Source organism: Typha angustifolia, chromosome 12 (genome assembly GCF_048772165.1).
Source record: "Typha angustifolia cultivar Huaian chromosome 12, ASM4877216v1, whole genome shotgun sequence".
NCBI lineage: Eukaryota > Viridiplantae > Streptophyta > Magnoliopsida > Poales > Typhaceae > Typha > Typha angustifolia.
Genome location: NC_133250.1, coordinates 15,001 through 42,950, shown reverse-complemented (window position 1 = coordinate 42,950; position 27,950 = coordinate 15,001). Strand labels below are relative to the sequence as shown.

The 27,950-nt window shown below is 37.7% G+C and overlaps 3 protein-coding genes across 5 annotated transcripts; 2 read left to right on the top strand and 1 right to left on the bottom strand.

The window, feature by feature from the left end:
• Positions 1 to 111: 111 nt before the first annotated feature.
• Positions 112 to 10,735, bottom strand: LOC140771821 (uncharacterized). The gene is made up of 2 exons (XM_073113573.1): positions 10,481 to 10,735; positions 112 to 441 (listed from the first exon to the last, which is right to left on the bottom strand). Exons 1-2 carry the CDS (start codon positions 10,652 to 10,654, stop codon positions 343 to 345), a joined length of 273 nt encoding a protein of 90 aa, XP_072969674.1. The 5' UTR covers positions 10,655 to 10,735; the 3' UTR covers positions 112 to 342.
• A 2,157-nt stretch (positions 10,736 to 12,892) lies between these two features.
• Positions 12,893 to 21,439, top strand: LOC140772668 (pyruvate kinase 1, cytosolic). Of its 2 annotated transcripts, XM_073114844.1 has the most exons (17): positions 12,893 to 13,071; positions 13,182 to 13,272; positions 13,387 to 13,483; positions 13,595 to 13,692; positions 13,959 to 14,114; positions 14,740 to 14,817; positions 15,118 to 15,249; positions 16,002 to 16,082; positions 16,214 to 16,285; positions 16,380 to 16,469; positions 17,931 to 18,075; positions 18,224 to 18,312; positions 18,973 to 19,068; positions 19,214 to 19,281; positions 19,406 to 19,505; positions 19,982 to 20,041; positions 21,048 to 21,439. In XM_073114844.1, exons 2-17 carry the CDS (start codon positions 13,204 to 13,206, stop codon positions 21,198 to 21,200), a joined length of 1,584 nt encoding a protein of 527 aa, XP_072970945.1. In that variant the 5' UTR covers positions 12,893 to 13,071; positions 13,182 to 13,203; the 3' UTR covers positions 21,201 to 21,439. The 2 variants fall into 2 exon arrangements, with proteins under 2 accessions (XP_072970945.1, XP_072970944.1); XM_073114843.1 differs by having other exon boundaries at positions 12,895 to 13,272.
• Positions 21,440 to 21,866: 427 nt separating this feature from the next.
• On the top strand, positions 21,867 to 24,534 carry LOC140771990 (uncharacterized). Of its 2 annotated transcripts, none has more exons than XM_073113852.1 (4): positions 21,867 to 22,393; positions 22,477 to 22,596; positions 22,699 to 22,929; positions 23,822 to 24,527. In XM_073113852.1, the coding sequence occupies exons 1-4, from the start codon at positions 22,217 to 22,219 to the stop codon at positions 24,287 to 24,289; spliced, it is 996 nt and encodes a 331-aa protein (XP_072969953.1). In that variant the 5' UTR covers positions 21,867 to 22,216; the 3' UTR covers positions 24,290 to 24,527. The 2 variants fall into 2 exon arrangements, with proteins under 2 accessions (XP_072969953.1, XP_072969954.1); XM_073113853.1 differs by having other exon boundaries at positions 22,286 to 22,421; positions 22,501 to 22,596; positions 23,822 to 24,534.
• Positions 24,535 to 27,950: the final 3,416 nt, after the last annotated feature.

Genomic DNA, 27,950 nt, shown 5'->3' with positions numbered 1-27,950 from the left:
GCGCTGATACATAAGGAATTCAGAAGCTCGATTTTTCTCTTTTAGCTCAATCATTTTTCCTCCTCCAGTTAATTTCCAAATAAATACAACTTATAGTAAAATTTTATCGTAAAGAAAAGTAACTTGCATATATGCCACGGTAGTTGAGTGGTTTCAATCTTCACGAGCTTAAATGCATAATACAAAGATGACCATGCATTTTGACATCGAAAATATAATTTTTACCAACGTCATGAACATTTAGCTTGCAATAGATGACAATACGTGTGACGAGCATTCAAATGTTTATGTCTCGCATCAGAAATGATCGTCTGAAATGCACCAAACGGTGCCATTTTCATTTTACGCAGATGAATCTTCAGGAGAACTTCCCTTATCTTTCCTCTCCTTCCATCTAGCCCAAATCCACCTCAGAACCATGAAGCCTCCAAGAGCATACACCTGAAGAACAAATAGGCATGAAATTTAATTAGCCAAATCATGCATATCAAGTTCACTGTACTAATAATCATGTAAAAACTTATCCACAAATTCGAATTCTGTTAAATCCTGTGGATGGATGGACGGTATGTCATGCAAAAGCACAACTATTTAAGGCCTATATGCATCAGTCATTTGCTTATAATAAATCCCAGAGTCACAAAAGCAACTGCATTCTTCAGCAGTTGGAAGTTTGCTTCACCAGGCGACCTTTGATCTAAAACCACATGAATTTGCTGTGTGTAAGTATTTGAAATACAATTTTGCCCCAAAATTGTTGATCCAAATCTGGAGGGCACACCGGCACCTGTCCACCCACCCTTTAGGACATGGTTATTAATTTATTATGAAACAGATAAGGAAAAAAAAAACTAAAGAGACCACTTTTCACATGGTTATAGAGGAACCAGTGACTTCTCAACACTTGCAAAACGTTAATTTACAAAGAGAGGGGGAAAAAAAAAACTCCTGAAAAATTGCACATAAGTAAACACGTGTCATTTTAAACAACAACAATTCATGTTTATTGAATTTCCTTATAACGAGATTTAAACAAATTCAAATTTCGAACCGAGTACACCAAATAAGATGAAGCAAATGAAGCAATGAAAATCTCTTTTGTAAGCTGTCGTATAGACATCATATGGCGTAACTCCCCTTCAAGTCTCTCTTTTACCTTATAGATAGGACATTTAACTTCTCACTACCTCTACTTATATAAATCATGAGCAAACCAGTTAGCAAGCTTCACATAGAAATCCGGCTCTAGGAATATTATTATTAGATCTGGAAGCTCTTAAATGGCTACAGTACATGACTAATAAAATAATTAATACTCTCAAATCTTCTTTACTCACATGCCTAGGGTTTGGATCTACTCATGCTTCTCGCTTTAATATTTTTACATAATTAATACTGAAAACTTTTAAAGTATTATAATTATTACTATATTCTTTAAAATATCATAATTATTATTACATCATAGTTGCCATTAGGGGTGGCAACTTTGACCCAATCCGATAATCCGACATGATAACCGACCGTGTTGTGGTTTAGTCCAAATCGAGTTCGGATCATAAACAGGTCAACCCCCATACTCATTTTAATAATCGGGTTGTATTCAGGTTTATACTACTAACCTATTTGACCCGTTTAAGTATACAGGTCTAGTCAACTCCGCTAACCCGCCAACCCAATATATATATCCTCACTTACTCACTCACCCCTCTCCACTCTTCCCTCTAGCCGCCTCATCGAAAGGGGGAAAAAATTTGCCCGCCTTCGTGTGCCCTAAGGGTCTCTGTCTCCTACTCTGTCTACTTGTTGCAGTGCCTCCTACACCTCTGTCTGTCATCTGCTACACTACTTCAAAGATAGAAGAGAGAGAAGAGAGAAGAGAAAAGGAGAAAGAGAGAGAGAGAGGGTGACCCAAACTACACATGCAGTTCCTTTTCTTGAACTACTACATGTAAACCCAATATCATTAATCCTTCTCATGTAAGACAATAAGAGAACAAATTGCACAAAGACAGACACACACAGACAAACCGCTGATTTGTATCCTTGAGGATTTGTATAAAGGGGCGAGTAAGAAGATGAAGATCTCAAGGGATGTTTTTGATGCGAATGGTTGAGCTAGATCTTCACTAAGAGTGTTCTTATGAAGTTTATTTTATTTTTGTTTCTGGGTAACTTTTAGAAGACTATGCTTTTTTCTTTACTTGCCATTAATCTTAGATTGAGAGGAAAATGGGACAGGCCTGAAGCTGCAGATATCTACGATGGAAATGGATTTCTCATGTCTTCCTCCAAGGCCAACTCCATCGCTACCACCAGGGACTGGTGACATGGGTCTTCTTCCATTGGATCATAAAGGGGAATCTAATGAGAGAAAGGTTTGTGCGAGTCTGCAAGAGGCCATTGGAGGCCAAGGGAGGATACCAAGCTCAGGAAGCTTGTTTCCCAATATGGCCCTCAGAACTAGAACATGATTGTTGAGAAGCTTGAAGGGAGATCAAATACACCACACTCATCAAAACTCTTAATTTTTTTTTTCTTTCTTTCCATTTATTGAATCATAACAAGTTTGCTCTTTTTATCATAAGGAAGAGCTGCAGGCCTAGATGAATCAACCAGTTGAATTCAAGGATCAACAAGAAGGCCTTCAATGATGATCCAATGATCTTTTTTTTTTTTGTTCTTTCAGCTTTGCACTGTTGGAATGCCAATTTTGTTGTTAATGATTAATATTGTGCCCTATCTAGCAGTTGGATGTTGTTGTTACAGTTGTACGGATTTGTAGGGCTGTCAAAATAATCAAGCAAGCTCGAGGCTCGGTAAGGCTATATATATAATTGAGTAATTTTTTCTATACTATACTATAATTATATTATATTATAAGATTTACTTAAGTGAATTATTATGACTCTAATCTTATAGAGTTTAGTTCTAAATTTTGATTATATTAGTTTATATTTTATAAATTAGCCCTTATTTTAAGCTTAATTCAAGCCTAAATTAAGCTTAATTTAATTCAAGTTTTGATTATGCTCGAAATTTGGCTTGAATTGATCTAGGCTTGATATTGCTTATTGATTGGCTCATTTAGGATCGAGCTTGAGCTCAAAATTGACTTTAATTTCAATTCAAGCTTTCACAAATATAGTCTCGAAATTAATTTTGATTCAAGCTTTGATCAAAGCTAGGCTCGATTATACCCCTATGAATTTGTGTTAGTATTGAATGTATGGTTAATGGCTTGATACATTTTATCTTGTATAAATTTTGAGTTGAAAAGATAATATTGTATAATAGATTATTTATATAGGGTAATTAATTTTTATATAGGGTAAAACGGTAAATAAATAAATATCATTATGTTATTTCGTGAATACAACCTGTTTATTTAACGAGTTACATAGGCCGTGTTGTGTTAACATGACCCGTTTATTAAATGAATTGTAAACGTCGTGTCATGTAACCCATTTAATAAATGAGTTGAGTTTGTGTCTATCAAATATAATCCGTTTAATAATCGAGTCATTTTTGTGTTATGGTGAAATTGACCCAACCTGAACCTGCTTAACGTAACCTGATTGCTATCCCCTAGTTGCAATCAAAATTATTATGCTATTTTAAAAATATCGTTTTGTCAATTAAATCTAAAAAAAACATAATTCAAACCGAATTTAGAGAAAAAAAAATCCACAAAAATGAATATTAATATATTCGAATTGTCATTCACATGCTTACTATCCCCTTAATTCTCCAAAAGAATTTTATCATGAAGGACTCGAGGCATATAACAAGCTTAATAAAGTGCTGATAAATTCTAATATTCTCTCTTATTCATGTCACAAATTAAAGAGATGGAATTCAAGCTTCTCCATTTCAACTACACAACTGCAACTTATCTTGGACTTCATTATAACATATTAGCATTGACATTTATCACACCAAAACTAAATAAATCTTAGTTTAAAGTAAAAAACCTTGAACACGAGGTTCTCGACTAGGTATTTTACTAGATTTTGATGACAAAATATTAGCCTTGGCCCTTAAGCCTTAGATGATATCATACTAGATCTAGGGGTGTCAACGAGCTGATTCTGAGTGAGCCGGCTCCGGCTTAGGCTCCGCTCAGCTCAATTCGAACTGAGCTCGAGTTTAAAATAAGTCTATCATCAAGCCTCATTCAAGCTGAGCCAGGTTGAACTGGACCGAGCCAGATCGAGCAAAACTGAGCTAGATCGAGCCCAAGCTGAGCCATAAGAAGAAGAAGAATAAGAAGACCAAGCCCGCGAGACAGCACTGGGGGACTTGCCGGAGAGCGTGGCGGAGGTGCTGATCCACCTTGATCCGCTAGAGATTTGTCGGCACTACGACAACTTGACGAGGTTGCATCGCGGCGGCATGCCGTTGCCAAAGGAGGAGGTGGCATCGCAGCAGCGGCTTGGCAAAGGAGGACGAGGCAACACCACAACAGCGGATTGGCGAAGGAGGACGAGGCGGCACTGCGGCGGCGGCTTGGCAAAGAAGGACGAGGCGGTACCAAGGCGGCTTGGCAAAAGAGGAGGAGGAGCACCGAAGGAGAAGGCAGGGGTGTGAGATGTGAGATGTGAGATGTGGGATCTGGGAATTAGGGTTTTCTCACCCATTTTATACCGAGCCTATCGAGCTGAGCCTGAGCGAGCCAGCTCTAGCTCAGGCTCGGCTCGATATTAATTTCGAACCAATTTCGACAGCTCAGGCTCGGTTCATCTCTAACTGAGCTGAACCGAACTCGAGCTTCAGCCGACCCCGAGTTGATCGTTTATTTTGACAGCCCTAACTAGATCTCAACAAGGCATGGTTAAAGCCATCTGACACAAAGGCCTTGTTTTTATCCTAACTCACTGCCAATAATATTTCTTTGAAAATTTCATCTCTTATCACTGTCTTTAAAATTCCTATTTGATAAGACCATTAACAAGACCTAGTTTCAAGAAAATTCCCAAGTATTTTATTTCAATGCCTTCAACATACAATTCACTTTTTGTGGACTGAGAGAAACTGGTCAACACTAAAAAAAAGTCAGATGCAGTTCAAACTAAATTGTAATATCTATAATTTTGAGCATGAGAGATGGAGTCATCTAGCTCTGGTAACCCTAATTGTCCCTAGATCTCTTTCTCAACCTCCGATTCTGGATTTAGACTAGAGTCTAAGAGTTTTCCATCTCTATCTCCTTTTTCTTCTTTCAGATTGGATAGGAGGAGACAAAGAGATAGGGATCTAATCCCTAAATTAGGGGATGGTTTGAATTTGTATGGTTCGAATTCGTCGCGCTCTGAAGGAGATCGAGTGGCAGATTTGAGTAATATCTCATCTAACATGATGACGAATTCCAATGCCTCTGCGTTGAATGCAGAGGAGAAAGGGAGTGTAAAGAAGGGCAACTTAGGATTTTCCTTGAAGGTTGTCATTTTGAGATGTTCTTTTGGGAAAACTGGATTCAAACCCTTTCCCCCAACAAATTGAATCACCGGAGGAAAAAATCGTAATATCTAGAGTCACATCTGTGCTTTCATCGTGGGGAAGAGGCCATTGGTTGACAAAGTGTCATAATTTCGTCATCTGTTTTTGGTGCAGGAAGCTTGGACACTGGTCTTTTTTGTGTCCATGAAGGGGAGGAGAGATGGGAAATGCAAAGAGATGCTTCTAATAGCCTCCTACTCATAATGTTAGAGGCAGCTCAGGTGAATGAGGTCCAGCTAGGGAGATGCATGGTGGCTAGCATATCCAGAGGATAGATCTTGGCAAGGGATTGGAAATGGTGATGAGAAATTTGTGGAAATGGAAGTCCGATTGAAAGCAAGGAGCATTAGGGCTAAAGTTTTTCTGGTGAAGTTCCCAAATGAACAAAAAATGGAGGAGACCAAGAGGAAAGGTAAGAATAATTTTGGACCTGCGTCTCTTTCTTTTGATCAATGGAAAAAGGAATGGATGCGGTAGGGAAGGACATTGTCTAGATTAGGCTATCAAGATTTCCTTTACAAAGCTGGTAATTGGAAGATTTTGCTTAGTTTGTCTCCACCTTGTGATTGATAATGGAACTCTGGTCCAAGCGAACCTCAAAATTGTTAGACATTGGGTGATAGTGCATGATGCTCGCGGTATACCTCAAATGGTGAAGGTTTCTGCAAGTGGTTTAGTTTATGAGATTAAAGTGGAGGTAGAGAAAGGCCCTGAGATCAATGTGGAGGAATGTAAGGCTTACAAATAGGTAAGGAGAGATCTGAGAGCAGAAGGGGGAACACTAGAAGTCCTTTGATAAATCCCCTCTGGAAGCTTGTTCTCACAACCAAACTCCAAAAGCTGGTGGAACAAAGGAGAACATCTTCTCATTTGTCCTTTTTTCAGTGCAACACAGGACCGCAGGTCCAGTGCTTTGCTGTGAAGCAGGGGTTTGCTGAAAAAGGGAAGGAGATTAGATAGGAATCTTGACAAGCTACAAAGGCTGATGGGAAAAAGGAGGAGATTTCTGAAAGGACTGATATATGTGCGATAGAAAAGGTTTGGTGGGGGAGAACTATTTGGTTTGAACTTTGAACCTAGCTTATGGGAGAAGGTGATGACACTGGAAAAAAAAGAGTAAATTTTGAAAAGACAAGATGATGTGGAGGATGGAGGGAATGAGGGAGACCATGGAAATTGACAACTGACTGTAAAAGCTTTGGAAATACCCCCCAAAAAAAAGCCATCCTCTTCAGGTCCGAGACCAAATTTCCTTAGCTACCTTACTTTCCCTAATAAGTCAGTCTAGAATTAATGCATATTGTTGAGATACATGGGGTTGACTTGGGAGATATTGGACATGAAAAGAATGAAAATATTTGTATTCTAATGCACTTAGAGAAAGAAAGAGCTCTGTCTTATTTGAAGTTTGTTGAGAGGAGAGAGAAAAACAAGCGGGCTAAAATGGTCACTCATGGAGGGCCTCTTTTGGAATATGAGAGGTCTGGTAAAGGCTAAGAAGAGGAGGCATTTGAGAGATATTAATATACAAGAGCATGTAGATTTTACATGTATCCAGGAGACCAAACGGGAAGACGAAAGAAATAATATGCTTAATTCAGTTTTTTTGGGGGGAAAGGAGGTCTGCATAAATGGTTAGGTCATGTTACCTGCTCAGGGGTCTGCTGGTGGTGTTCTTGTGGGGGTGCAATGATAATGCTCTAAATCAGCTCGATTGCAGGATTGATAAGAATGCTGTCATAGTTATATTTAAGGATAGTTCCAACTGCCTGGGTTGGATGATTATTTTAGTTTATGGCCCCCTATTGATTGGGATGATAAAGAGAAATTTGGGAGGAACTGTCTGAGATCAGGGATGCAGAATGAGTAGCACTATAAAGAGAAGAAGATTCAATTAAGTGCTGAATGCTTTAGAGTTGATGAAGCTAAGAATGGTTGGAAGGAAATATACCAGGTGTAACACAAGGGAGGATCCAGTGATGGCTTTGCTTGATAGAATCTTTGCATCCACTGATTGGGAGGAAATTTTTCCCTTAGCTACTACCAAAACTCTCCTTAGATATGGCTCGGATCATGTGCTGTTACTTATTAATGATGGTGATAAAAAACAGGTTCCCAAACCTATGTTCAGATTTAAAAATTACTGGTTACAAAAGGAAGGGTTTAAAGAATTGGTGCAGAAGTGGTGGAGTGAAAACAGTGATTGTAATTCTACAGCTAGAAATTTGACTTCAAAAATGAAAAATCTCAGGAGGAAGATCATAGGCTGGAATAAAAATATTAAAAAATCTGATCTTGATTAAAAGATAAGGTTATTGGAGAATGGAGACTATTGATTGTTACGATAACATCATGAAACTTGGAAGGCTTACCGATGAAGAAGTGATACTGAGGAGTGAGGCTTATCTCTTGCTGGACAAGCTTTATAAAGAAGAGAAAATTTGCTGGAGACAAAAGTCTAGAGTCCAATGGTAGAAAGAAAGGGATTCAAGTACAGCTTATTTTCATAAGATTGCAAATGGGAGGAAAAGGAAGAGCAGGATTTAAGTATGAGTTTGCTAGTAATGAAATTTATTAGGTGCTTATATAAAACCATGTGACTTTACACAGAGCACCAATATTCCAAAACTTAGTATCGAGATCGAGATTAGCCATTCGAAAAAATAATACGTATCGGTTGTATAAGCCACCTGTATCAAATCAAACTATTTTTTAATTACATAAAATTTTAAATATAATTTAAAATTGCAGATAAATTTTTAAAAATTTAGAAAAATAAAAAAATATTAATAATTACATACATATAAAGCCTAATAACTTACTCAAAGCTTTGATGAACACCGAATTGGATCTTCCTTCTCTTTCCCTCTTTCTCTATTTTTTTCTCTCTCCCTTTTCTTTCCCTCTCTTTTGTCTCTCTATCTCACTCTATTACTGCAACATATTTTTCCCTGCTGCAATAACAGAGAATAGAAGAGTGAGAAAGACAGACAAAGAAAAAGAGGGAACAAGAGATCGGAGGAGAGAAAAAGAGGGAGAAGCTAGAGAGAGTAGAAAGAAATGAGAGAGATAAGGCACCAGAGAGAGAAGAAATGGAAAAAAAAAATAGAAAGAGAAGGAGAGCCCGTATTGGGTGGGATCAGCCAATAGGCCATAGATTGGGATCGTTGATACCTGGCCGATCCCACTTGGGATCAGCCGGAACTTGAAACCATAATCTGCAATGTAGATCAAGATGAGTAATAATGCTCGGACTAACTATACTAATCTAGATGGTGAGGATGTAGTAAATTTGTTCAGTAAAAAGAAAGTGAAAGAGTCATATTTCAGATGGTGGTTGACAAGGCCCTAGGTCCAAATGGCTTTAACATGAGATTCTATTAGTCTTTCCGGGATTTCATTAAAGATAAAAATATGGCTATTTTCTATGGTTGCTATAACAGGGCTTTGAGTATCCACTGCATATATTATGCAATGATCTATCTAATTCCTAAAATGATTGGTGCAGAAAATGTTGGGGAATACAAACCAATTATTTCTAAATTGTAGCTTCAAGATTTTCACTAAGGACTTAACCAAAAGACTTAATAGATTAATGCAGAGTTCAAAGTGCGTTTATTAGGAACAAATACATACCGGACACAAGGTCCTTTTTTCATGCCAAAAAAAAAGAAGGAATATCGTCTAACAATGTTCAGTGGGATTACATTGAGGAAGTGTTGCAAAGGAGGGGTTTTGGCAACAAGTGGATCAACTGGGTGCATTCAACATTGGTAGCATAGAAGAAATCCTGTGTTTTGTTGATCAGACTGATTTGAAGATAGACAAGTTGTGAGAATTAACAAGAATAACGACATTAACTTAAAAGTCAAAAGTATGAAAGTAAAAAAAAATTAGAAAATTTACCCTACATCAACACATGATATTGTAGAATAGACATCAATTTTCTAAGATATCAATATCTTTCCTAGATAAGTCTTGAAAATTAGCAGGAAGAACAACATTACACAGAAGCATGGAAAACAAATAGTAGAAATCTTGCAGCATATTGACGGGAGAAAGAAACTAGTAATACATCACATTTGACCAGTAATTGTTAATTTCAATGGCAGTTTGGGAATTATTTTAAATGCCAAAAAGGTTTGAGACAAGGGGCCCCTTGGCCCCTTTCTTGCTTGATTTGGCTGCAGATGAACAGGATTTCAGAGAAACCAAGTAGCAAGGAATTCTAATTGGTTTAAGCAGTGCGATCATAAATGGTGGGGTTGTGAACTTACAATATGGGGATAATATATTGATCCTTATCAAAGCTAGTGACAAGGAGTTATTAGGTGTAACATTGAAGTTTCTGCTACATTGCTTTGAAAGGATTTCGAGCTTAAAATAAATTTCAATATAAGCTCTATAATTTATTTGGGAATTGATGAGGAGGCTGGGAGTAAATTTGCTGGGATGCTGAACTGTAAGAGTGAGAAGTTGCTGATAAAGTACCTAGGACTCTTATTGCATAACAGTACCATTAAAAAACAAGATTGGATACCAGTGATTAAGAAAATGGAAAAACTTACATAAGTAAATCCTAAACAGACAACTCTATAACTCATCAATTGTAAATAAAAACTCACATAATCGCAAGCATTATAGACAATAGTATCCACCTTAAGTAGTCCATTGTATTTAGCATAATGTGAGTCAAGATTGAAAGGGAAGACGTGTTTCCTTAGTGCAATACCAAGTGCCTTTCATCTATTTTGTCTTGTTTCCAAACGAAACTCGCACTGAATAATGAGAACGGGAACCATGGCAGGGGCTCTAATGATGGTTTCCGTTGGGAATTCTCCCAAAATTATCATGGTTATCTCGTGAAAAATTAATAATCATGATGAGGGTGTGTGGAAAGCACCACAAAAGGGGGTTATGATCTTAAACTAGTCTACCCATGGGATCTGTTCTTGAGCAAAGATGAGTGAGAGGTAGTGTAAACCTGCCACATATTGCGAGGGCTCATATCGTCGGCGGATTCTTCAACCTCCAGTTTTATTGGTGGGACATCGAACTTCTCCCGGCGGAGCGCGTCCGGAAAAGTCACCGTCAACGGAGGCCTCCTTCCCTCTCCTCCATCCTTACTTCGCTCCACCGGCGTCACTTCGCCCATCATTCACGCCTCCTCCGCCTTTTTCCTCTCGCGCAAGCGTCCCTGGGACTTGGATGCGCTGCGAGTTCGACCCTTTCTATCCGACTGATATCTACAATGCGAGTCACGTGCGACGGCTTTGGCCCTGCGCATCTAACCCCAATATGATTTGAAATCATTAGCCCTCTTAATTTCATGAATATCTTTTTTGATTTTTTCTAGTAAACGAGGCATTAGACTATCACGCCTAAAAACGTATCGGACGGACTCTAATCAAATGGTTAACCGATTTTGGTCTAGGTTCGCTTTTGGCTTGTTAAGAATAAGATTGATCCAATTATCCAAAATTAAAACTTGGCACATCTACCTGGCCAACTGAAGCCATACAACTAAATGGCATCCAAATTAAATGGTACATCTATGTGGCTGAAATTACTTTCAGTTTTTTTAAATAAGAAAACTGCTTTCTGGATGGATGTTATGATATAGAAATATGGTAAATATGAACTCTTGGCTAAAGGGGTCCTGACTCCTGAGAAGTATTCCTCGTGTGCAGCGCTGTGGACTGCGGCAAAGCACCTTAAGCTAGACTTTAGACATTGGTTGGGGTGCCTCATGTTAATATTCTTAATGATTATTGGTGCTATCATATTTCTCTTGGTCATAAATTTATTTTTATCCAAACCAACATATTGCTCGATAATATGCGTTTCGTCGATCTCTAAGACTAAACAGAATCTAAGATACTGCTCTAATTGACCAGATGGTCTGAGTCTTTGATAAGCAACCACATTCTGGGCTTGGGTAATATGGATAAGGAGAATGATTAGATATGGATGACAAACCTCAAAGGCAAGGCTTTGGCTAAATTAGCCTATGGTTTTGTCAGACACCAATGCTTGGATTATTTGTGAAAGCTTAGAGTTAACCCTAGGGCCAAGGTGTTCATTTGAAAAGTGATTTGAGGAATTATCCTTACTCAAGTGTTCCTCAAAAATCCTATACATTGGATCGAATGAAGTTTGCCCAATGTGTGGCTTATAGGATAAGAGAATTGGACATTTTTATGAATGTCACTGCACCCTTGCGGTCTAGGAGGTAATTACTCAGAGCCTTGCCGTATCTTTTAAATTGGATGTCCACTAGTTTGAATATGACTGGTCCCATATTGAGAGCAATGTCGATAAGTTTAAAGCAATCATTGTTACAAGTATTTGCATGACATGGAAGGCTAGAAAATCGTTACCGTTCTGATGGCCTTAAACTAAGCTCAGATACAACGGGCATCCAGATGGCCAAAAAAGAATACGATCATGGCATGGAAACCAGGTCGGCCAAGAGAAAAGTCATGAAGGTCTGATAGACCTTGCCTCTAGAGAATATGGCTAAGATTAACTTTGATGAGTCTTTTGACCAGGCCAACAACTTTGCTAGGATTGAAGTCATAGCAAATGGTTACTCATCTTTGTTAGAGCAATAGTTAGTACCTCCTCCCCTCTGGAAATCGAAGCACTGGGTCTTAAACATAACATTTCTTTTGTCATCTCTTTCCAAGTTCTAACCGAAGGAAGTTATCACTGAAGGAGACTCAATTGAAGTCATAACCATTATCAGCGGTGCAGAACCTATTCCGTGGCACATAAGGATCCATGAATGCTCCTCCTTGTTACTTTTTTTTTTTTTTTCTATTGTAATTTTAACCACTTCTATATAGAATATAATTGGGCAGCGACTAAGCTACCCATTTTGATAGGATTAAACAATTTTTTAAATTGGGTCCGGGGTTGCTTTTCTCAATTCCCCCCAGCTCTCTGTACCCTTTTGGGTGACGCCTCAGGCAGCTTGTGGGATTTTCGTGGCCTGGGGGAAGGACCAAGGCATCAGAGTGTAAAAGAAGAACCGGCATCTAGTACTAGAGAATTGGGGGAATGGCATATGCGTGGTGGGACCTTTATTTGGTTCTTCTTCTAGAAGATCATCAACGCTTTGGAACAGAAGAGCAGTCCTTTGCGCCCGCGCCCGCGCCCACGGATCTAATTTTCTATTGGCATGACCAGATTGGTGGAGTGAGGACCACGCAAAAAGACACTTCTTTCCAGGTTTTTTGGTTTTCGTCTTCTCAGCGAGCGCGCCAACGGCCCGTGGTTTCCTACTCCGTCCACCAGTTTCAACTTTAGACCACCACTATAAAATTATTTGTTAAAAAAAGTCTCTACGGGTTAAATATAAAATAATAATCGATGAATCGATTATTCTTTTGATCAACGATGATGAAAGATGTGCACTATTTTATCATGCGGGAGAGAAACTAGAACGAATCAACTTGTTTTATTTGTACGACGACAATCGGTGATAAAGACGAGAACATACAAAAGAGAACGGAACGAAGAAAACAGAGAACAGCACGCAGCCAGCGTTCCATTTATACTGGACGCCTTCTGGTAGACCTGATAGTTTTATTTTAACTTGTGCTGCCTGCCTTCCCTCCACCTTGTCTGAGAGGGTTTCTATATTTCTTCCTCGTCTCCATCTCCATCTCTGATCATCGCAGCAGTCGATAAGCGAAGGAAAAGATGCATTCGACGCACCTGCTGCTTGAAGAGCCTATCAGGATGGCCTCCATCCTCGAGCCTTCTAAGCCCGTATTGTTCTATATATTCTCCATGCTCAATAATCTTGTTAGTTTGAGAGTATTTTCTTTACCAGAAGCCTGGATTTGATTTTTTCCATTAATAAAGCTGGTTTGATGATCACAGAACTTCTTCCCCGCAATGACCAAGATCGTCGGGACTCTTGGTCCTAAGTCACGCTCGGTCCAGGTTATCTCTGCCTGCCTCAAGGCAGGAATGTCCGGTATGCGTTCCAAAACAACTCCTTACTCCTTTCCTCTAACTTTATTATGTTTCATGAGGTTGTTTTCAAATGATTTTTTCCCCTTTTGGTTTGGAAACTTTCCTTTGTCAGTGGCACGCTTTGACTTCTCGTGGGGGGACATCGATTATCATCAGGAGACTCTGGAAAATCTGAAGCTTGCCATCAAGAGCACTAAAAAGCTGTGCGCTGTAAGCTCTTCATCCCCCTCTTGACATACTAAAGGTGGAAAATATGTAGTTTTTTTTTCACTGTGCTTGTAACCAATACAAGTGGTTGGATGCGTTGTGTTTCAATCTTTTTGCCCCACTTTGAGCTGTAGCAAAACTCTATTTCTTATTTGCCATGCTTTAATAACATGTTACTATTGGAAACATTGATCTTGACTCTCTTTTGATGCGGGATATTTAAATTAAATTGCTGAAAATAAATTCTCTTTATTGCCTCCTTGTTCCAGGTCATGTTAGATACTGTGGGTCCAGAGTTGCAGGTTGTGAACAAAAGTGAAAGTGCAATTTCACTGGAGGCAGGTGCATTCGTTGTTTTGACGCCTGATCAGGAACGGGAAGCATCATCTAAGCTGCTGCCTATAAATTTTACTGGACTATCAAAGGCAAGAAAATATTCAGTCCCAAGCCTTTATGATGTGTCAAAGTCTCATATCAGTTTTACTTTGTTTCAATGTAATCAATTTCTTAAATAGCTACTTGGTAAGTTGGTAACTTGTATCCTCTCCCCATTTTTATGCTTCCACTTCCTACATGTTCATGTCCTTTGTACACCTCACAATAACCATATCATCCTATTTAATTTTAGGACTCCTGTAATGTTGTCTCCAATATTAACTATCTGTCCAGCAAACTCCTAGCCACTAGATTGTGAATGAATGGCAGTGCACATATTTACAAAATACAATAGATGTCTATTGTTTTATATGTGTGTGTTAATCTTCTCCACCTTATATTGTCATCAATGTCATGGCGTTCATGTTGCTGTTTCCTGAAACTTGAAATCCTTTCTAAGCACAGATAAGAAACCAACAATCAGGAAGTAGACTTGTACTAATATTTTCAGTAAATGCATTATTTAGGGGCTTAAATTTAACTAGTGTGAACAAGTTCAAGCAGGGGCATCAGCTATTAAGGAGCATTAGAATTGTGATATAAAAGAAATCTAGCATTTTTTTTTTCTGGTTATATCTGGTCATGTAATTTTAATAATTTTCTTATTCTTTGCAGGCAGTGAAGCCAGGAGACACGATATTTATTGGGCAATACTTGTTCACTGGGAGTGAAACTACTTCTGTTTGGTTGGAGGTATGTTATTGGTGGACTTACTGGTCAGAGTTTCATAGTGTAGCATTGAAGTGTTAGCCAACTTAATATTAACTAGCTTGGCTGCTAGACTGCAAAATTATCGACTTTGGTATGTTCTTTCTTCTCTCCGAAAGGAAGAAAAAAATGGTTATGATTTGCTCACAACGTATGAGAGTGGGAGATATTGGCATGCCATTTAGTTGCCTGAATTTAAAGAAGTTTCTAATTGTGCTTTAACAGCATAGTATTTATTCATGTTTGTTTTCTCTTTAATGTGAATACTGGAGCTGTACTTTGCAGGTTTCTGAATTGAAAGGGGACAATGTTATTTGTGTGATTAAGAACACAGCTACTCTGGCTGGATCTCTATTTACGCTGCACATTTCTCAAGTCCACATTGATTTGCCAACACTTTCTGATGTCGATAAAGATGTAAGAGATGCTCTCTTTTGTAAATTTATGTTCTCTTCTGAACTCATAAGGTCGTCTCTGAAGTCTGAACATGACATCCATGATAATATGGATCTCGAGTAAGTCATGGCTGTTGGTTTTATGAGGTGAGGCCAAGGGGGGCTGAAATGCATATGTGATTGCATATACAGGCACATGGACTACATTTTAGAGTAGTAATTCTTCAGTAGTTAGGTTACACATTATTCTTATCTGCCATGGAGCCAGATCTAACTCCAAGGAATGTTCGACAGGGTCCAGCAATACTTATCAAAATTTACTTCTAAATGGTCTTCTTGATTCACGACAATATTATGAAATCTAGTGCTGCTAGATTATGTTACTTCATGATTAGAGCTCCAAGATATTTAAACTTCTGAGTATTGCTCATAACTAGTGTTCATTGGTTCATTATTGGTTTGTATCTCGCTTTTTGCCAGCTGCTATTGTTGTCTCACTTTGGCCAAACTTGTTAGATTGTTTGAATACAATCGATATATAAGTTTAGGTCATTGTACATGGATCCAATTAATATATAAGTTTAGGTCATTGTACATGGATCCAATTGTTATATAATTAGAATACTGTATTTCATATGATTTCAAAGCATGTGAATTTGTACAAATCTACATTTTGTTGCATGTTTTTCTTTCTCATGTAGATTACCTGAAGCCTGTTCAAACTTCAAACTACTAGACTTTCTGATCAATGTGGCATGCTATCAATTGTTTTAGGCTATCAGTAAGTGGGGTGTCCGCAATAAGATTGACTTTCTTTCACTGTCATATACGAGACATGCACAAGATGTTCGACATGTAAGTGAGATAGCTCTATATTACTTTGCTTTTTTTCTTTTTTTTAATTGTGTGGTACATGCTATTTCCACCTAAATTTGTATATGGTGCTGGTACTAACCAATAAAAATGGTTTTGTCTGTACAACACAGGCTCGGGAATTCCTCTCAAATTTGGGTGATCTCAAGCAAACACAAATATTTGCAAAGATTGAAAACATAGAAGTAATTTGCAGAGTCATTTATAGCTCATTGAGATAGTTTACTTGTCTAACTGACTGACGTCTAAACTCATGCATACTCTGCACCCCTTTTGCAGGGCTTGACCCATTTCGATGAGATTCTGCAAGAAGCAGATGGGATTATTCTTTCACGAGGGAATCTGGGTATTGATCTCCCTCCTGAGAAGGTTGAGATTTTTAGATTCATGGCTATAACTATTTAACAGAATATATTGCTATTTCATCTTGCCACGTTAAAGCATTTTTGTCTCATTCATAAAAACATTGGGCTTTCCTTGAAGGTGAAAAGTAGCCAGGCTATTTTGTGATAAGCAAGCTAGAAAAAATAATCATTTCAATATGTATTTTAACATCTTTGAGCTTGTCCATATAGATAATAGATGGTGACTCATGCCTATGTGTGATAGCAGGGAAAGATGTATGAGCATGTAACATGTTAAAAGCTACTTGAATGTTGCAACTGAATGATTTCTTATTTCTATAGGCTGATTTGTTATTCTGGGTGTGATCTCAATGTGCACAAGTATCACACTTTGTTGCATTTCATAAAAATGCTTTTTCATCAATGTTGCATTTTAGTGGAGCATGGTAATGTATGTTCTTTTAGAAGTTCAGCAATGTAATACCGGAGTCATTTACTTTTTTGCTCTTTATAAACAAAACCTTTTTCACTGCATTATTATTATGTCTTTTGGTGAACCTATATTTTTGGGGCATAAGGATCTGCTTGTGAGTTTTTTTCATCTTGTTCACAAATGGGGGATTTCCTTTTGAAATCTTGGACAGGTGTTTTGTATGTTTTTGAATGGTTAGAGTGTAATAATGTAAATTTCAGCAATTAATCGAGCTGAGCTTTGGTCAAGCTTAAATTGAAATTAATTTCGAGCCTAATTATAGAATTAAGCTTGAGTTAAAATAATTTCAACTTAAGCCAATTTTAAGCTTGAGCCTAAATGAGCCGATAAATAAGCAATTTCAAGCATAAATTGAGTTTGATCAAGCTTGAAATGAGGGCTGATTCAATTGTGAAGGTATAAGAACTAATATTAATATTATGAGCCTTTAGATCTTGATCTAAAGGTTCATATAAGTTATCAATATATGTTATATAATATTAAATATTATATTATTATTCTTGAGTCTTATCAAGCTGAGATTGATCGAGTCAGTTCATGATCAAGCTTGGTTCAAAATTAATTTCTAGCCTAGTCTATAGATCAAGCTTGCATTGGCTCACTTTCAAGCCGAGTTTGTTAGGATCTTAGCGAGTTGAGCTCAAGCTGGCTCGATTGTTTTGACAGCCCTAGCTATCAGAACAACAAAGTCCATTAATTTTTGTTGCATTTACTTAAGAGACCTTTTACATTAACTGAGCGATGATAAAAATTCGTTTACTGGATAAATGTTTCAGATGGATGATTTAGTAGACATATAGAAATGAGCATAAGAAATGGATAAATGGAAGATAAGAAGCATGAGTGAAACCTTGGGTAAAACTTGAAAGAACTAAATAAAATTCATCAGTTTTTTGGAAAATGTTGAATGCCTTACCCGTGTTATCTACTTCTACTCTGTGTTATTCTTTAGATCTTATTAGCATTGTAATGATATTCATATTCTTCTTGCAGGTGTTTTTATTTCAAAAGGCTGCTCTCTATAAATGTAATATGGCTGGAAAACCCGCAGTGGTTACTCGTGTTGTGGACAGTATGACTGACAACCTCAGACCTACTCGTGCAGAGGCAACAGATGTTGCTAATGCAGTACTTGATGGTATATTCAGTTAGACATGAATTACTCTATTTGGTTTTCTGTCAGGGCTCATCTAGATTTATGTTGACTTATCTATTACTGTGTGGAACATTGGAGTTCATTAAGTAAATGGAGCTCTAACTTACTTTCATATATCATTTCAATCCAGGTAGTGATGCAATTCTACTAGGTGCTGAGACTCTTCGTGGATTATATCCTGTTGAAACTATTTCAATTGTGGGTAAAATCTGTGCAGAGGTGAGCCTTGTACCAATTGTACAACATTGTTATATATGTTTCTATCTCTATTTTGAGGTTTTGGATAAAGATGTGAAAAGTTATATGTTGTTGGATGAGATAGTATTGTATATTTGTATGTCTACATCATGAAGAAGTTTCCTTCAGATCTACAGAAGTTGGATGGGGCTTTGTTATCTGTAATGAGCTGATGAAGGAACGAATTTACTTTATACTTGAACCTTTGACTAGTTGTCAACTTGTCATGTACTAATATATGTTTTGAATAAGATTTTTCATAACTTGATTTTTTACTTTTTTAGTTATGATAACACTGCAGAGGTCTGGAATGTGTTATAATCTGGCATCTTTTCTTTGTCTAACTTCGCACCTTGCATGTCAAACTGCCGGATTTGATCTTTTAATGTCTGATTATTCTATATAGAAAAATGATATTATAAGATCTCATCAAATTGACATCATTACCTAATAAAGTCGGACAATATCATGTATTTTGTGCCTTTCGGAAGAACAAACTGTTTCTTATTCCATTCTAGCAGTTTCTAATACTTTAATATCTTGAGTACCAAATAGTATGTTTTCTCTCTGGGTGACGTGTTCATCCTTTTGATTGCTTTGCCTATTGTTGTGTAATTCATTAATCAAGATCTAACTTTGCAGGCAGAGAAGGTTTTCAACCAGGATATATATTTCAAAAGGACGGTGAAATATGTTGGGGAGCCAATGTCCCATTTGGAGTCTATTGCTTCATCTGCTGTATACTCTTTTTCTCTTTAATCATTCTTTTCATTTGCTACCTTTTGGATAAATATCTGATTTCAATGCTTTTTAAGCTTACGTACAGTGGTAGGTGACTTCATTTCTTAAAGCTCTTGTAAGTTAACTTTTAGTTTTTTCCTAGGTACGTGCTGCTATTAAAGTTAAGGCTTCTGTCATTATTGTCTTTACTTCATCTGGAAGGGCTGCCAGGTACTATTATGAGTTTATGACCAAATGCAAGCTGCAGTCCTCCATTAGTTCACAAATTGATATTGTTGTCACACTGTTCATTTAATTCCACAAGATGTCTTTTAATACATTTCATGTGATGCAGATTAATTGCTAAGTATAGGCCTACTATGCCAGTATTATCTGTGGTCATCCCTCGGCTCAAGACAGATCAGCTCCGGTGGAGCTTCACTGGAGCATTTGAAGTAAGTGCATGACATATTTTTCTTTCTGCTTATGCATTATGTAGATTTCTACATTATGCAATTAGGTTGTCAACTGACTATATAACTGTCCAAACTGGACTGAGTTCTCATCTTTCCATCCAAAAAGATTACAGTGGATATGACCGTGTTAGGTCTTTGATTTCGAACAAGATAGAACATAATATAATACCTGATCTTCTTGCCAGGTTAAATCCTAGAGAAAGATTATCCTATATTATATATGAACCTACAGTTGCAATCATTTCTGCAGGGTCTCTAGATTGTGTTCCATGCTTATAAAATATAGCAAGATGATATTTTCTTCCTACTTCAATTTGGAAGATCTTGTTGTGTCTTTTGATGGTATACGTGCCATTGGAGGGTTTGTAGGCTTGTAGTTATCCTCTTAATTCTTTCTCTTTCTGTTCCTTGGATCCAGTTGAATGAATGCTGATGATTACTTATTATATGTGCAGGCAAGACAATCCCTCATAGTTAGAGGTCTCTTTCCCATGCTTGCTGATCCTCGACATCCTGTAAGTTGTACTTCTGTTCTCTTCATATGCATAAAAGTAACTCGTAAGTGCCGACTCATTCAGCATGCATGTTAGCAAAAGATAGAAATTCAGATATCCTCAGACAGTGAGGGGTACAAGCACCGGAGTGATCTAACACCCCGCATGTTTTAACTTCTAAAGATTACGGGATGATGGAATTTAATCCCCTGTGGAATGCAAATCTTTGGTGTAATAGTGGGGATAAGCATCCTTTATCCATTCTTACCCAAAAACCAGATAGGGCATAAAGATTCTATTATGTTGATAATTGTAGATTGATCATTAAATTGTAGTGCATACTTAACTTGTTCTTTCCTCATTCCCTCAAAAAAAAAAAAAATCCGTACTTGCCTTGGGAATCCTAATTTGTGTATGGCTATTTTCAGTTTCCCTAGGTCTAGCATATTTGCATGATCCATAAATGGTTTGTTTCTTGCTCATTCATACTATGTTTGTCCACTTGGTAAACCTAGTGGGTGAGTGTGATAAATCTAACTCAGCTGAATGTGTTATCTACGGAAATTTGATGTTGTCCCAAATAACTGTAATGGACCAGTTAGTTATGCCAACATGGACTTTTCGCTGAGATCTGTACTAGTCCAGAGCATTGCTGAATACGTTTGGTAGTTGGAAGTCATGTTGCAAGTCACGGTTATGTGAATGTGAACAAGATGTGGAGTGGAACTTGTGCTTAATCAAGGTGACATCAATATCTGAGTGAGCTCACATCAAACTAATTTGATGTTTATGTCCAATAGTTAGGAAAAGAAATCAGATAGACAAACAAGGTGTGGCATGTAATTCTGCATCTAGGTCGATTATTTCTTTTGAGCTTTTCCTTTTCAAAGTTGATTTTACTACACCTTTCTATTGTAATTAATCATCTTTTTTATTTATTTTTCACTGTCTAATTAAGCATGTATAATGACGCATATATTTCTTGGACCAATGTTATCATTTAAACTTTTCTTGTTGGAATACGTAGGCCGAGTCTACTAGTGCAACCAATGAGTCGGTTCTGAAGGTTGCCCTTGATCATGGCAAAGCATCTGGCTTAATAAAGTCGCACGATCGTGTTGTTGTCTGCCAGAAAGTTGGAGATGCGTCAGTGGTGAAGATTATCGAGTTGGAGGATTAAATGACTGCTTTTTGAAGGTCATAGTTTATAGATCAGTTATCCTGTATTTTCTTGAGATAGTTTCTGAATTATGTATAATTTTTATTGACGAGTGTGCACTTATTCATGAAGCAGTTTTATTCCAACTTGTAGTTGTTTATCTTTGTGTTTCGGTTAGAATAAGATCACAAAGAACTGCGACCTTGATGTCTGACTAGTCGTTTTCTCTGAATATGAGATACTACTACTATTATGGGTCAGGTAGTTCCATGCTAGCATAAAAAACATCGCTATCGTTATGCCACTTTTAATTACCTCTTGTCATCCGTCAACATAGCCATTGGGATGGACGAGAGAGTGTACTGTTGAAGCATGTAATGGTCGGCATTATTCTCAATTGTAGGAGACAATTTAATAGTGTAGAATATATCTAACCTTTGCTGGTTCCTATCTTGTGTTAGATTTGTTATCATGAGTAACTTCTAATGATGGAGTCAAGCTCGAGTAGTTTAGAGTTCGGTGCTAGCTTTAATTGAGCAGCTAGAGCTCGCTTGAGCTTGGTTTAATACTATAGCAATATATATCAAATGCTCTCTCAACCCTAAAAGATTCTACCTTCTTCCGTAATCTTATCTATGGATTTCCTTATCGGAGCGTCTCTTCCTCTCTCCCTTTTGTGATTGTCAAACTAGAGCCCTAATCTTTGCCACCACCTCCATTTTTTTGCTTTCCAACAAGTTCTCGCCATCGATGAGGGCTGAATTATTTGACTTTCTCCCTCTTCTATCGCCTCATCGATGCCCAGCCTCAAACCCTTCCATCAAGATGCCAAGCTAAGCCGACCCGAGCTAAACTTTTCTAACTTAATCGAGCTCGCTGGTTGAATAGAAAAAACCCAACAATCGAGCCGAGCTCGTTTACAAATTACAACCTCGGGATAACTATCGAATCCAACCCAATTACACCACTAACACTTACTTTGTGCCGGACCCAAGAAAGCGACACGCGCGGACTGGAGTTGGGGAAAAGAAGAAAAAATGGATAACGGCGAGACGCTGGTGGAGGCGGCGTTGGAGGTTCTGAAAACCCCCGATCCGGTACAGAAGGCTCGCCTCGGTGAGAAGGTGGCGATCCGGTGGCTGGATGGTACCATCAAGCTTCCCTACCATTACCATCATAATCTGCCCCCCGATCGTCCTGCAAGGCTCTGCAATGTACTCATTCATTCTACTGTTCTTCGAGGTTCGCTGCATATTGTTATTAATATTATCAATCTTAGCGCTTTCGAGTTTGGTAGGTGAAGCTGCTACCTCCACAACAGATGCCCAAGCTTGGCAAGGGCGGAAGCCTTCAGAGTCGGCAGGCCATTCTCCACAGTCTCGTCCACATCGAGAGCTGGGCTATCGACCTCTCCTGGGTTTGCTTCCTATCCCTCTGAGTCCAACCCTCCCCCCCCCCTTTTCTTTAATGTAGTCTCTCTCAGTCTTACCCGTACCCTATGGGTTGGTCCCTGGGGCAGGACATCATCGCCCGCTTCGGGCGACAGGAGTCGATGCCAAGGGAGTTCTTCACCGACTTCGTGAAGGTGGCCGAGGACGAAGGTCGCCACTTCTCGCTGCTCGTCGCCCGTCTTGAGGAGCTCGGTTCTTTTTACGGCGCTTTCCCTGCTCATGATGGCCTCTGGGACTCTGCCATCGAAACCTCCAACAACCTGCTCGCACGCCTTGCCGTCGAGCACTGCGTCCATGAGGTTCGCAAACCCTCCTTTCTCTTATTTGTTTGGAAACATATTTTTGGATTGCAAGAATGTTTCTTCTCGAGTTTATGTAATCTCTATGACAGAAGCTAAAAATTCAGTTAATTTCAACTAGTTGAGGGGAATAATTGACAGAAACTACACATTCAGTAAATTTCAACTATGAGAGGAAGAATTGGGGAATACTTTTGTGGTTATAACTTCTTATCTGAAAGAATAGAGTGGATGAAAAATGTGGAAGGCTGGTGGAGAAATGCCGAAAGAATAAGAAAAAGGGGAGAGTTTCGATTTTTGAAGAAGATATCGATGGAATCGTTTGTTTTCAACAGCATCAATTGAAGATACAAAAACTGCAGTTTATGAACGTCATTTGAACATAGGTTTGAAAGCAAACAATCTTTAGTATGCTTAACATTTTCTCCTTTTGGCCCCGATGACAGTACTTATCTATATGCTGCATATCGAATGTCGAAAGTTGTAGACTCTACATTCTCTTTGCATGTGGACATTCAGGCGTGTCTTGGTTTGACATCCATAACTGATGCCTTTTGGCGGTATTCCTTTTTCCTTTTTTCACCGAAACTCCGAAGCTTATCAATAGAACGTACATGCCCATGCTTGCATATTTTTAAAGCTAAATAAATATATAACTTATTAATGCAATAGGTAGACTTTTAAACATTAATAAGAGATCTTTGTTGACAATATCTACTTTAAATGTAACATGATAAAATTCTTTCTAATGATCATCTAATAACATAACACCCTTTATATAGAAAATGAGATCGTTCCCTTTTCTGCTTTTCTTTTTATGGAACAGATTACTTGCACTTTAACACTGTCTAATATCTTATGTTTACTCGTTGGCCAACACATTTTCATGAAGGCAAGAGGTTTAGACGTCCTTCCGACGACTATTTCTCGTTTCCGTGATGGAGGGGATGAAAAAACAGCAAAACTGTTGGAAACTGTTGTATATCCTGAAGAAATAACACACTGTGCTGCTGGTATCCGATGGTTTAGTTACTTGTGCCTCAGAACATCTAGGAGATATGGATGTGCAGATTTGGTTCTTACTTCTGTTAAACCTCAAATTTCCTCAACTGTGGAGATCATCTCGGATCGCCTGACAGAAGACAGGTCAGTTGAATCTGGGGAGGAATCTTTAAGAAGCTCGGTGATAGCCGGTGATGATCAGCATGAAATAGTAATTCAAACTTTTCATGCTACTGTTAAAAGATATTTTCGCGGACCACTGAAACCCCCTTTTAATGCTGAAGCAAGAAAAGCTGCTGGATTTGGACCTGACTGGTACGAACCCTTGGCAGTGAAAGAGGTAAAAATATGCAAATGATCTGTCGTTGTTGGATAATTTGTTTTCTTTTGCTGACACAGGCAGCAAGATTTTGACTATAATCTTAGCATATTATTAATTGTTTTCCTCTCATTTTTTCACTTACCATTTTGTTGTCCTAGGTTTCGACTTTCTTTTTGTGCCTTGACATCTCATAACATTAATGGTACTATCTCAATTCCTATCCACGTAGCCTAGGAGCCATATTGGCATTTTTAGCTGTCTAGCAACTTTTCAGTGTGTTGATTCCTAAGCCTCCATTTTGGTAGCCGGTTAAGGGTGAAAAAAAAAAAATCTAGTTTTGTTATTTTTATTTTTCATTCTTAAAATTATATCTCTAATCTAGTTGTTTGGTTAGAACTAAAATAATCGTGTAATAATTATCTAAAGTTGAACTAAAAGAAAGTTAGGATTGCTTGTCTTTTGTAAATTAACACAAATACCCTTATATGTGTTTCTTATTCTAGTTTAATGAGTGAAGATTAACACGTGACTTGGTATGCAGTGCATACTTACATGTACCTGTAATCTAGAATATGTAAATATGATGTTCGACTATGTTACGGATCGGACTGTTGAGAGGGTTGGATTAGGTATTTGGATTGAAAGGATTTCTTGATAGTGATGAAAGGGATAGAGGAGAGATGACATGGGTGCGATTAGAGAAGAAAATATGACGAAGAGAAAAAAGAGATTGCTCCTAGAAGAAGTAGGGCTGCGACAGACAGATGAGAAAGATCTAACCAATGTAGGTTAAGAGATGATATGAAGTTAGGGCAAGAAAAGAAGAAGAAGAGAGAAAAATAGGGAGAAAGAAGATGAATTTATAACATAATCCAATTATGGTACATTCCACAATGCTCAGAGGCTATTATTTGGACTTAAATAATAAAAATAAAGCCTAAAAATAAAATATTTTTGTTGTGGCATGTTCGAATTTGCTCGAGGCCGTTTGAATACGTAAATTTCGTTTTCTATCTTTGCGAACGTCGGGAGGCGTTCGAACACGCCCGAGGCTAATGCATAAATTCCATTATTTGTTTTTGTGAATACGTGTAAGTGTTCGCATAGTGCATTCGAATGCGGTCCCAAGCATTCGAATGCCTCCCACAAAAAGTCTTATTTCTTTTTCTAAAAAATATTTATTTCTTCTGATACATCTTAATCTAATTATCAGACTATAAACTATAATAGTGATGTAATAATATTTATATTTATAAAAAATATGCTTGATAAGAGGAGAGAATATTTGACATGACCTGTGAAATAAGTTTAGTTAAATTAAGAGTAAAATCTGAAATAATAAATGGATTTGTGTGGAATAAGATTTAAGTTTGGATGAATAATATTTCAAATTTAGAATAATGATAATTTAATATTTAATTACAAATTTAGGCCCCATTTGCTTTGAGATTAAAAGAAAATGTAAAGTAGCCATTCTAGATTAGTACTTTTAAATTATACCTCTTCATTAGAGTAAGATATTTAAATGTTGGCTTATAATATAGAGAGAGAGAGAGAGAGAGTATGTAAGGAGGCTAGAGGAAGAAGAAGATAGAAAAAAGGGCAATAATATTCGATTCCTTTCAAAACGGTTGCCTTCCATAATTTTAGAGGTTAACCAAAATTTAAAATAATTCAAATTAACCTTAACACAACGTCAGACATTCGAACGACGTTAACCCGCCATTCCAATGTTGTTGGATGGGTTGCACTCTCGAGTTGAGACTTCGGATGCGCTTGGACGATGTTCAAACACTAAAACCCGAGTGTAGACAGTGGTGTCATTTGAACGCTAGGCTGTGGCTGTTTGAATACTAAAACCCGAGATCTTTATTCTTCGATGAGAATTTCCCGACGTTCGAACGCCACCAATTCAGCATAGCGAACCCAATCTTCCTCCTGAGGTGACTCGATTAGGTTCAAATCACATCAAAAAATTGACCGAAACCTTTGATCTATGGAATGAGATAAATGAATGTTAAAAGAGAAGTGAAATAATGAGATAGGTGAGTAGTAGGAGAAATTAGAATGAAATATGTGGGTAGTAGGAAAGAAGATTTTTGAAACAATTTTAGTGAAATCAAAGGTAAAATTATAATCAAGCTTATCAGCGGAATAGTTTGAATAGTGTTCCTAATGTAGAGTAATATTTCTTAATATAGAATAAAAAAAAAGATATTTATGATACAAACAATAGCTTAGAATAATTTTTTGAATCTAAAATAGAGAATTTCCGAACCAGCAACCAAGCATAGTATTCCGGTTATAATATGGTGTTAAAGTTCTTGCCGGCATTCTCTTGCAGACACACTAATATCCCCAATTATCGGAGACAATATTCTCTTGCACACACCCATGTCCAAAGGTGACTCTCTTCGAAAGTGATTCTCAATTGGTGGCTATCCAAGGACTTGAGATCTACCATTGACCATTCGCAATATCATCTGCCACTGCTTTTAAGTTTAAAGACTTTGATTAGTCATATATATTTTTTTATCCATGTCTATAGGGAGTGCCCGTATAAGAGAATAATCGGTTATTTGGTTATTATACCGGTGTAAAAAGTTTTATATTAGAATGCTTACTTCCAAAGTGAATGAATAAGAGAACTCTGGAAAGCACAGGTACCGATCCTTGAATAGTTGATGTAGCTTATTTTGAATTAATTGATAAAAACTAATATCTTAGATAAATAATGGATTTAAATTTGAAATATCGGTCAGATGAGAACATAAATTAATTGCCGTGAAGTATCGTGACTATTAGTATATGTTAATAAGTTTCTAAAAGATGATTTAACATCATGAAATGAAAACAGTAAAAGGTAACAATACAATTAGCTCAAGTAATCATCTAGAAGAGTAAATCATGGTTTCGTACTTTAAATCTATATTTTGCCCTAAGAAAAATATTTTGAATCCTAAATCGCCACTACCTTCTTGTACCTCTCCAGCCCAACTCAAACATGACAAGAGATCTGAATTATTACTGCAAGGAGAATTCTCTATAACCAAAGAAAAGCTTAAAGAGATAGTAAAAGAACTGTATCTTTGGCTTTCTTGAGGGAGATCTGAGATGGATCAAGAATAAGAAGATAAGAAGATATCAAATTCAAGAGCTATCTCACGATCCACCCCTTTGCTACCTCCTCACACCTCTCCATCCAAACTCCAAAAAGAACAAAAAATAAAATAAAATAAATCATCTCAATGAATAAATAAACAATATCTCAAAAGCAATGAAGAAATCAAGAAGCTGGTATGGAGAAGACTTGGAATAGGAATATTGAACATGGATTAACGGTCAAGGAGGGAAGAGGTGCATGAGTCGTTGTTAAAGGCTTGGGCAGTGTTGATGGCCACAATCTTGCTAGTGGAGGAGACAATGGTGGTAGTGGAGGTGATGGTGGCGAGAAAGAAGCAACAAAGACATAGGAGGATAGCTGAGAAAGTTTAGGATATAGGGTCTTGGCTTTGGGGTTTAGGGCTTAGGGCTTAGGGCAGAGGGTTTAGGGTTTAGGGTTTGGGGTTTAGGGTTTGGGGTTTAGGGTTTGGGGTTTAGGGTTTGGGGTTTAGGGCAGAGGGCAGAGGGTTTGAGGTTTAGGGTTTGGGGTTTAGGGTTTAGGGTTTAGGGTTTTAGGGTTTAGGGTTTAGGGTTT

Bases quoted from the DNA above. Each gene is read 5' to 3' on its own strand.
- LOC140771990 (XM_073113852.1), top strand. From the start codon at position 22,217: ATGGATAACGGCGAGACGCTGGTGGAGGCGGCGTTGGAGGTTCTGAAA. The intron at 22,597-22,698 runs GTTTGCTTCCTA...TCCCTGGGGCAG, and splicing joins GGGCTATCGACCTCTCCTGG to GACATCATCGCCCGCTTCGG. The intron at 22,930-23,821 runs GTTCGCAAACCC...ATTTTCATGAAG, and splicing joins TCGAGCACTGCGTCCATGAG to GCAAGAGGTTTAGACGTCCT.
- LOC140771821 (XM_073113573.1), bottom strand. From the start codon at position 10,654: ATGATGGGCGAAGTGACGCCGGTGGAGCGAAGTAAGGATGGAGGAGAG. The intron at 442-10,480 runs GTTTACACTACC...TTTGTTCTTCAG, and splicing joins GCCCTCGCAATATGTGGCAG to GTGTATGCTCTTGGAGGCTT.
- LOC140772668 (XM_073114844.1), top strand. From the start codon at position 13,204: ATGCATTCGACGCACCTGCTGCTTGAAGAGCCTATCAGGATGGCCTCC. The intron at 19,506-19,981 runs GTAAGTGCATGA...TTATATGTGCAG, and splicing joins GCTTCACTGGAGCATTTGAA to GCAAGACAATCCCTCATAGT. The intron at 20,042-21,047 runs GTAAGTTGTACT...TGGAATACGTAG, and splicing joins TTGCTGATCCTCGACATCCT to GCCGAGTCTACTAGTGCAAC.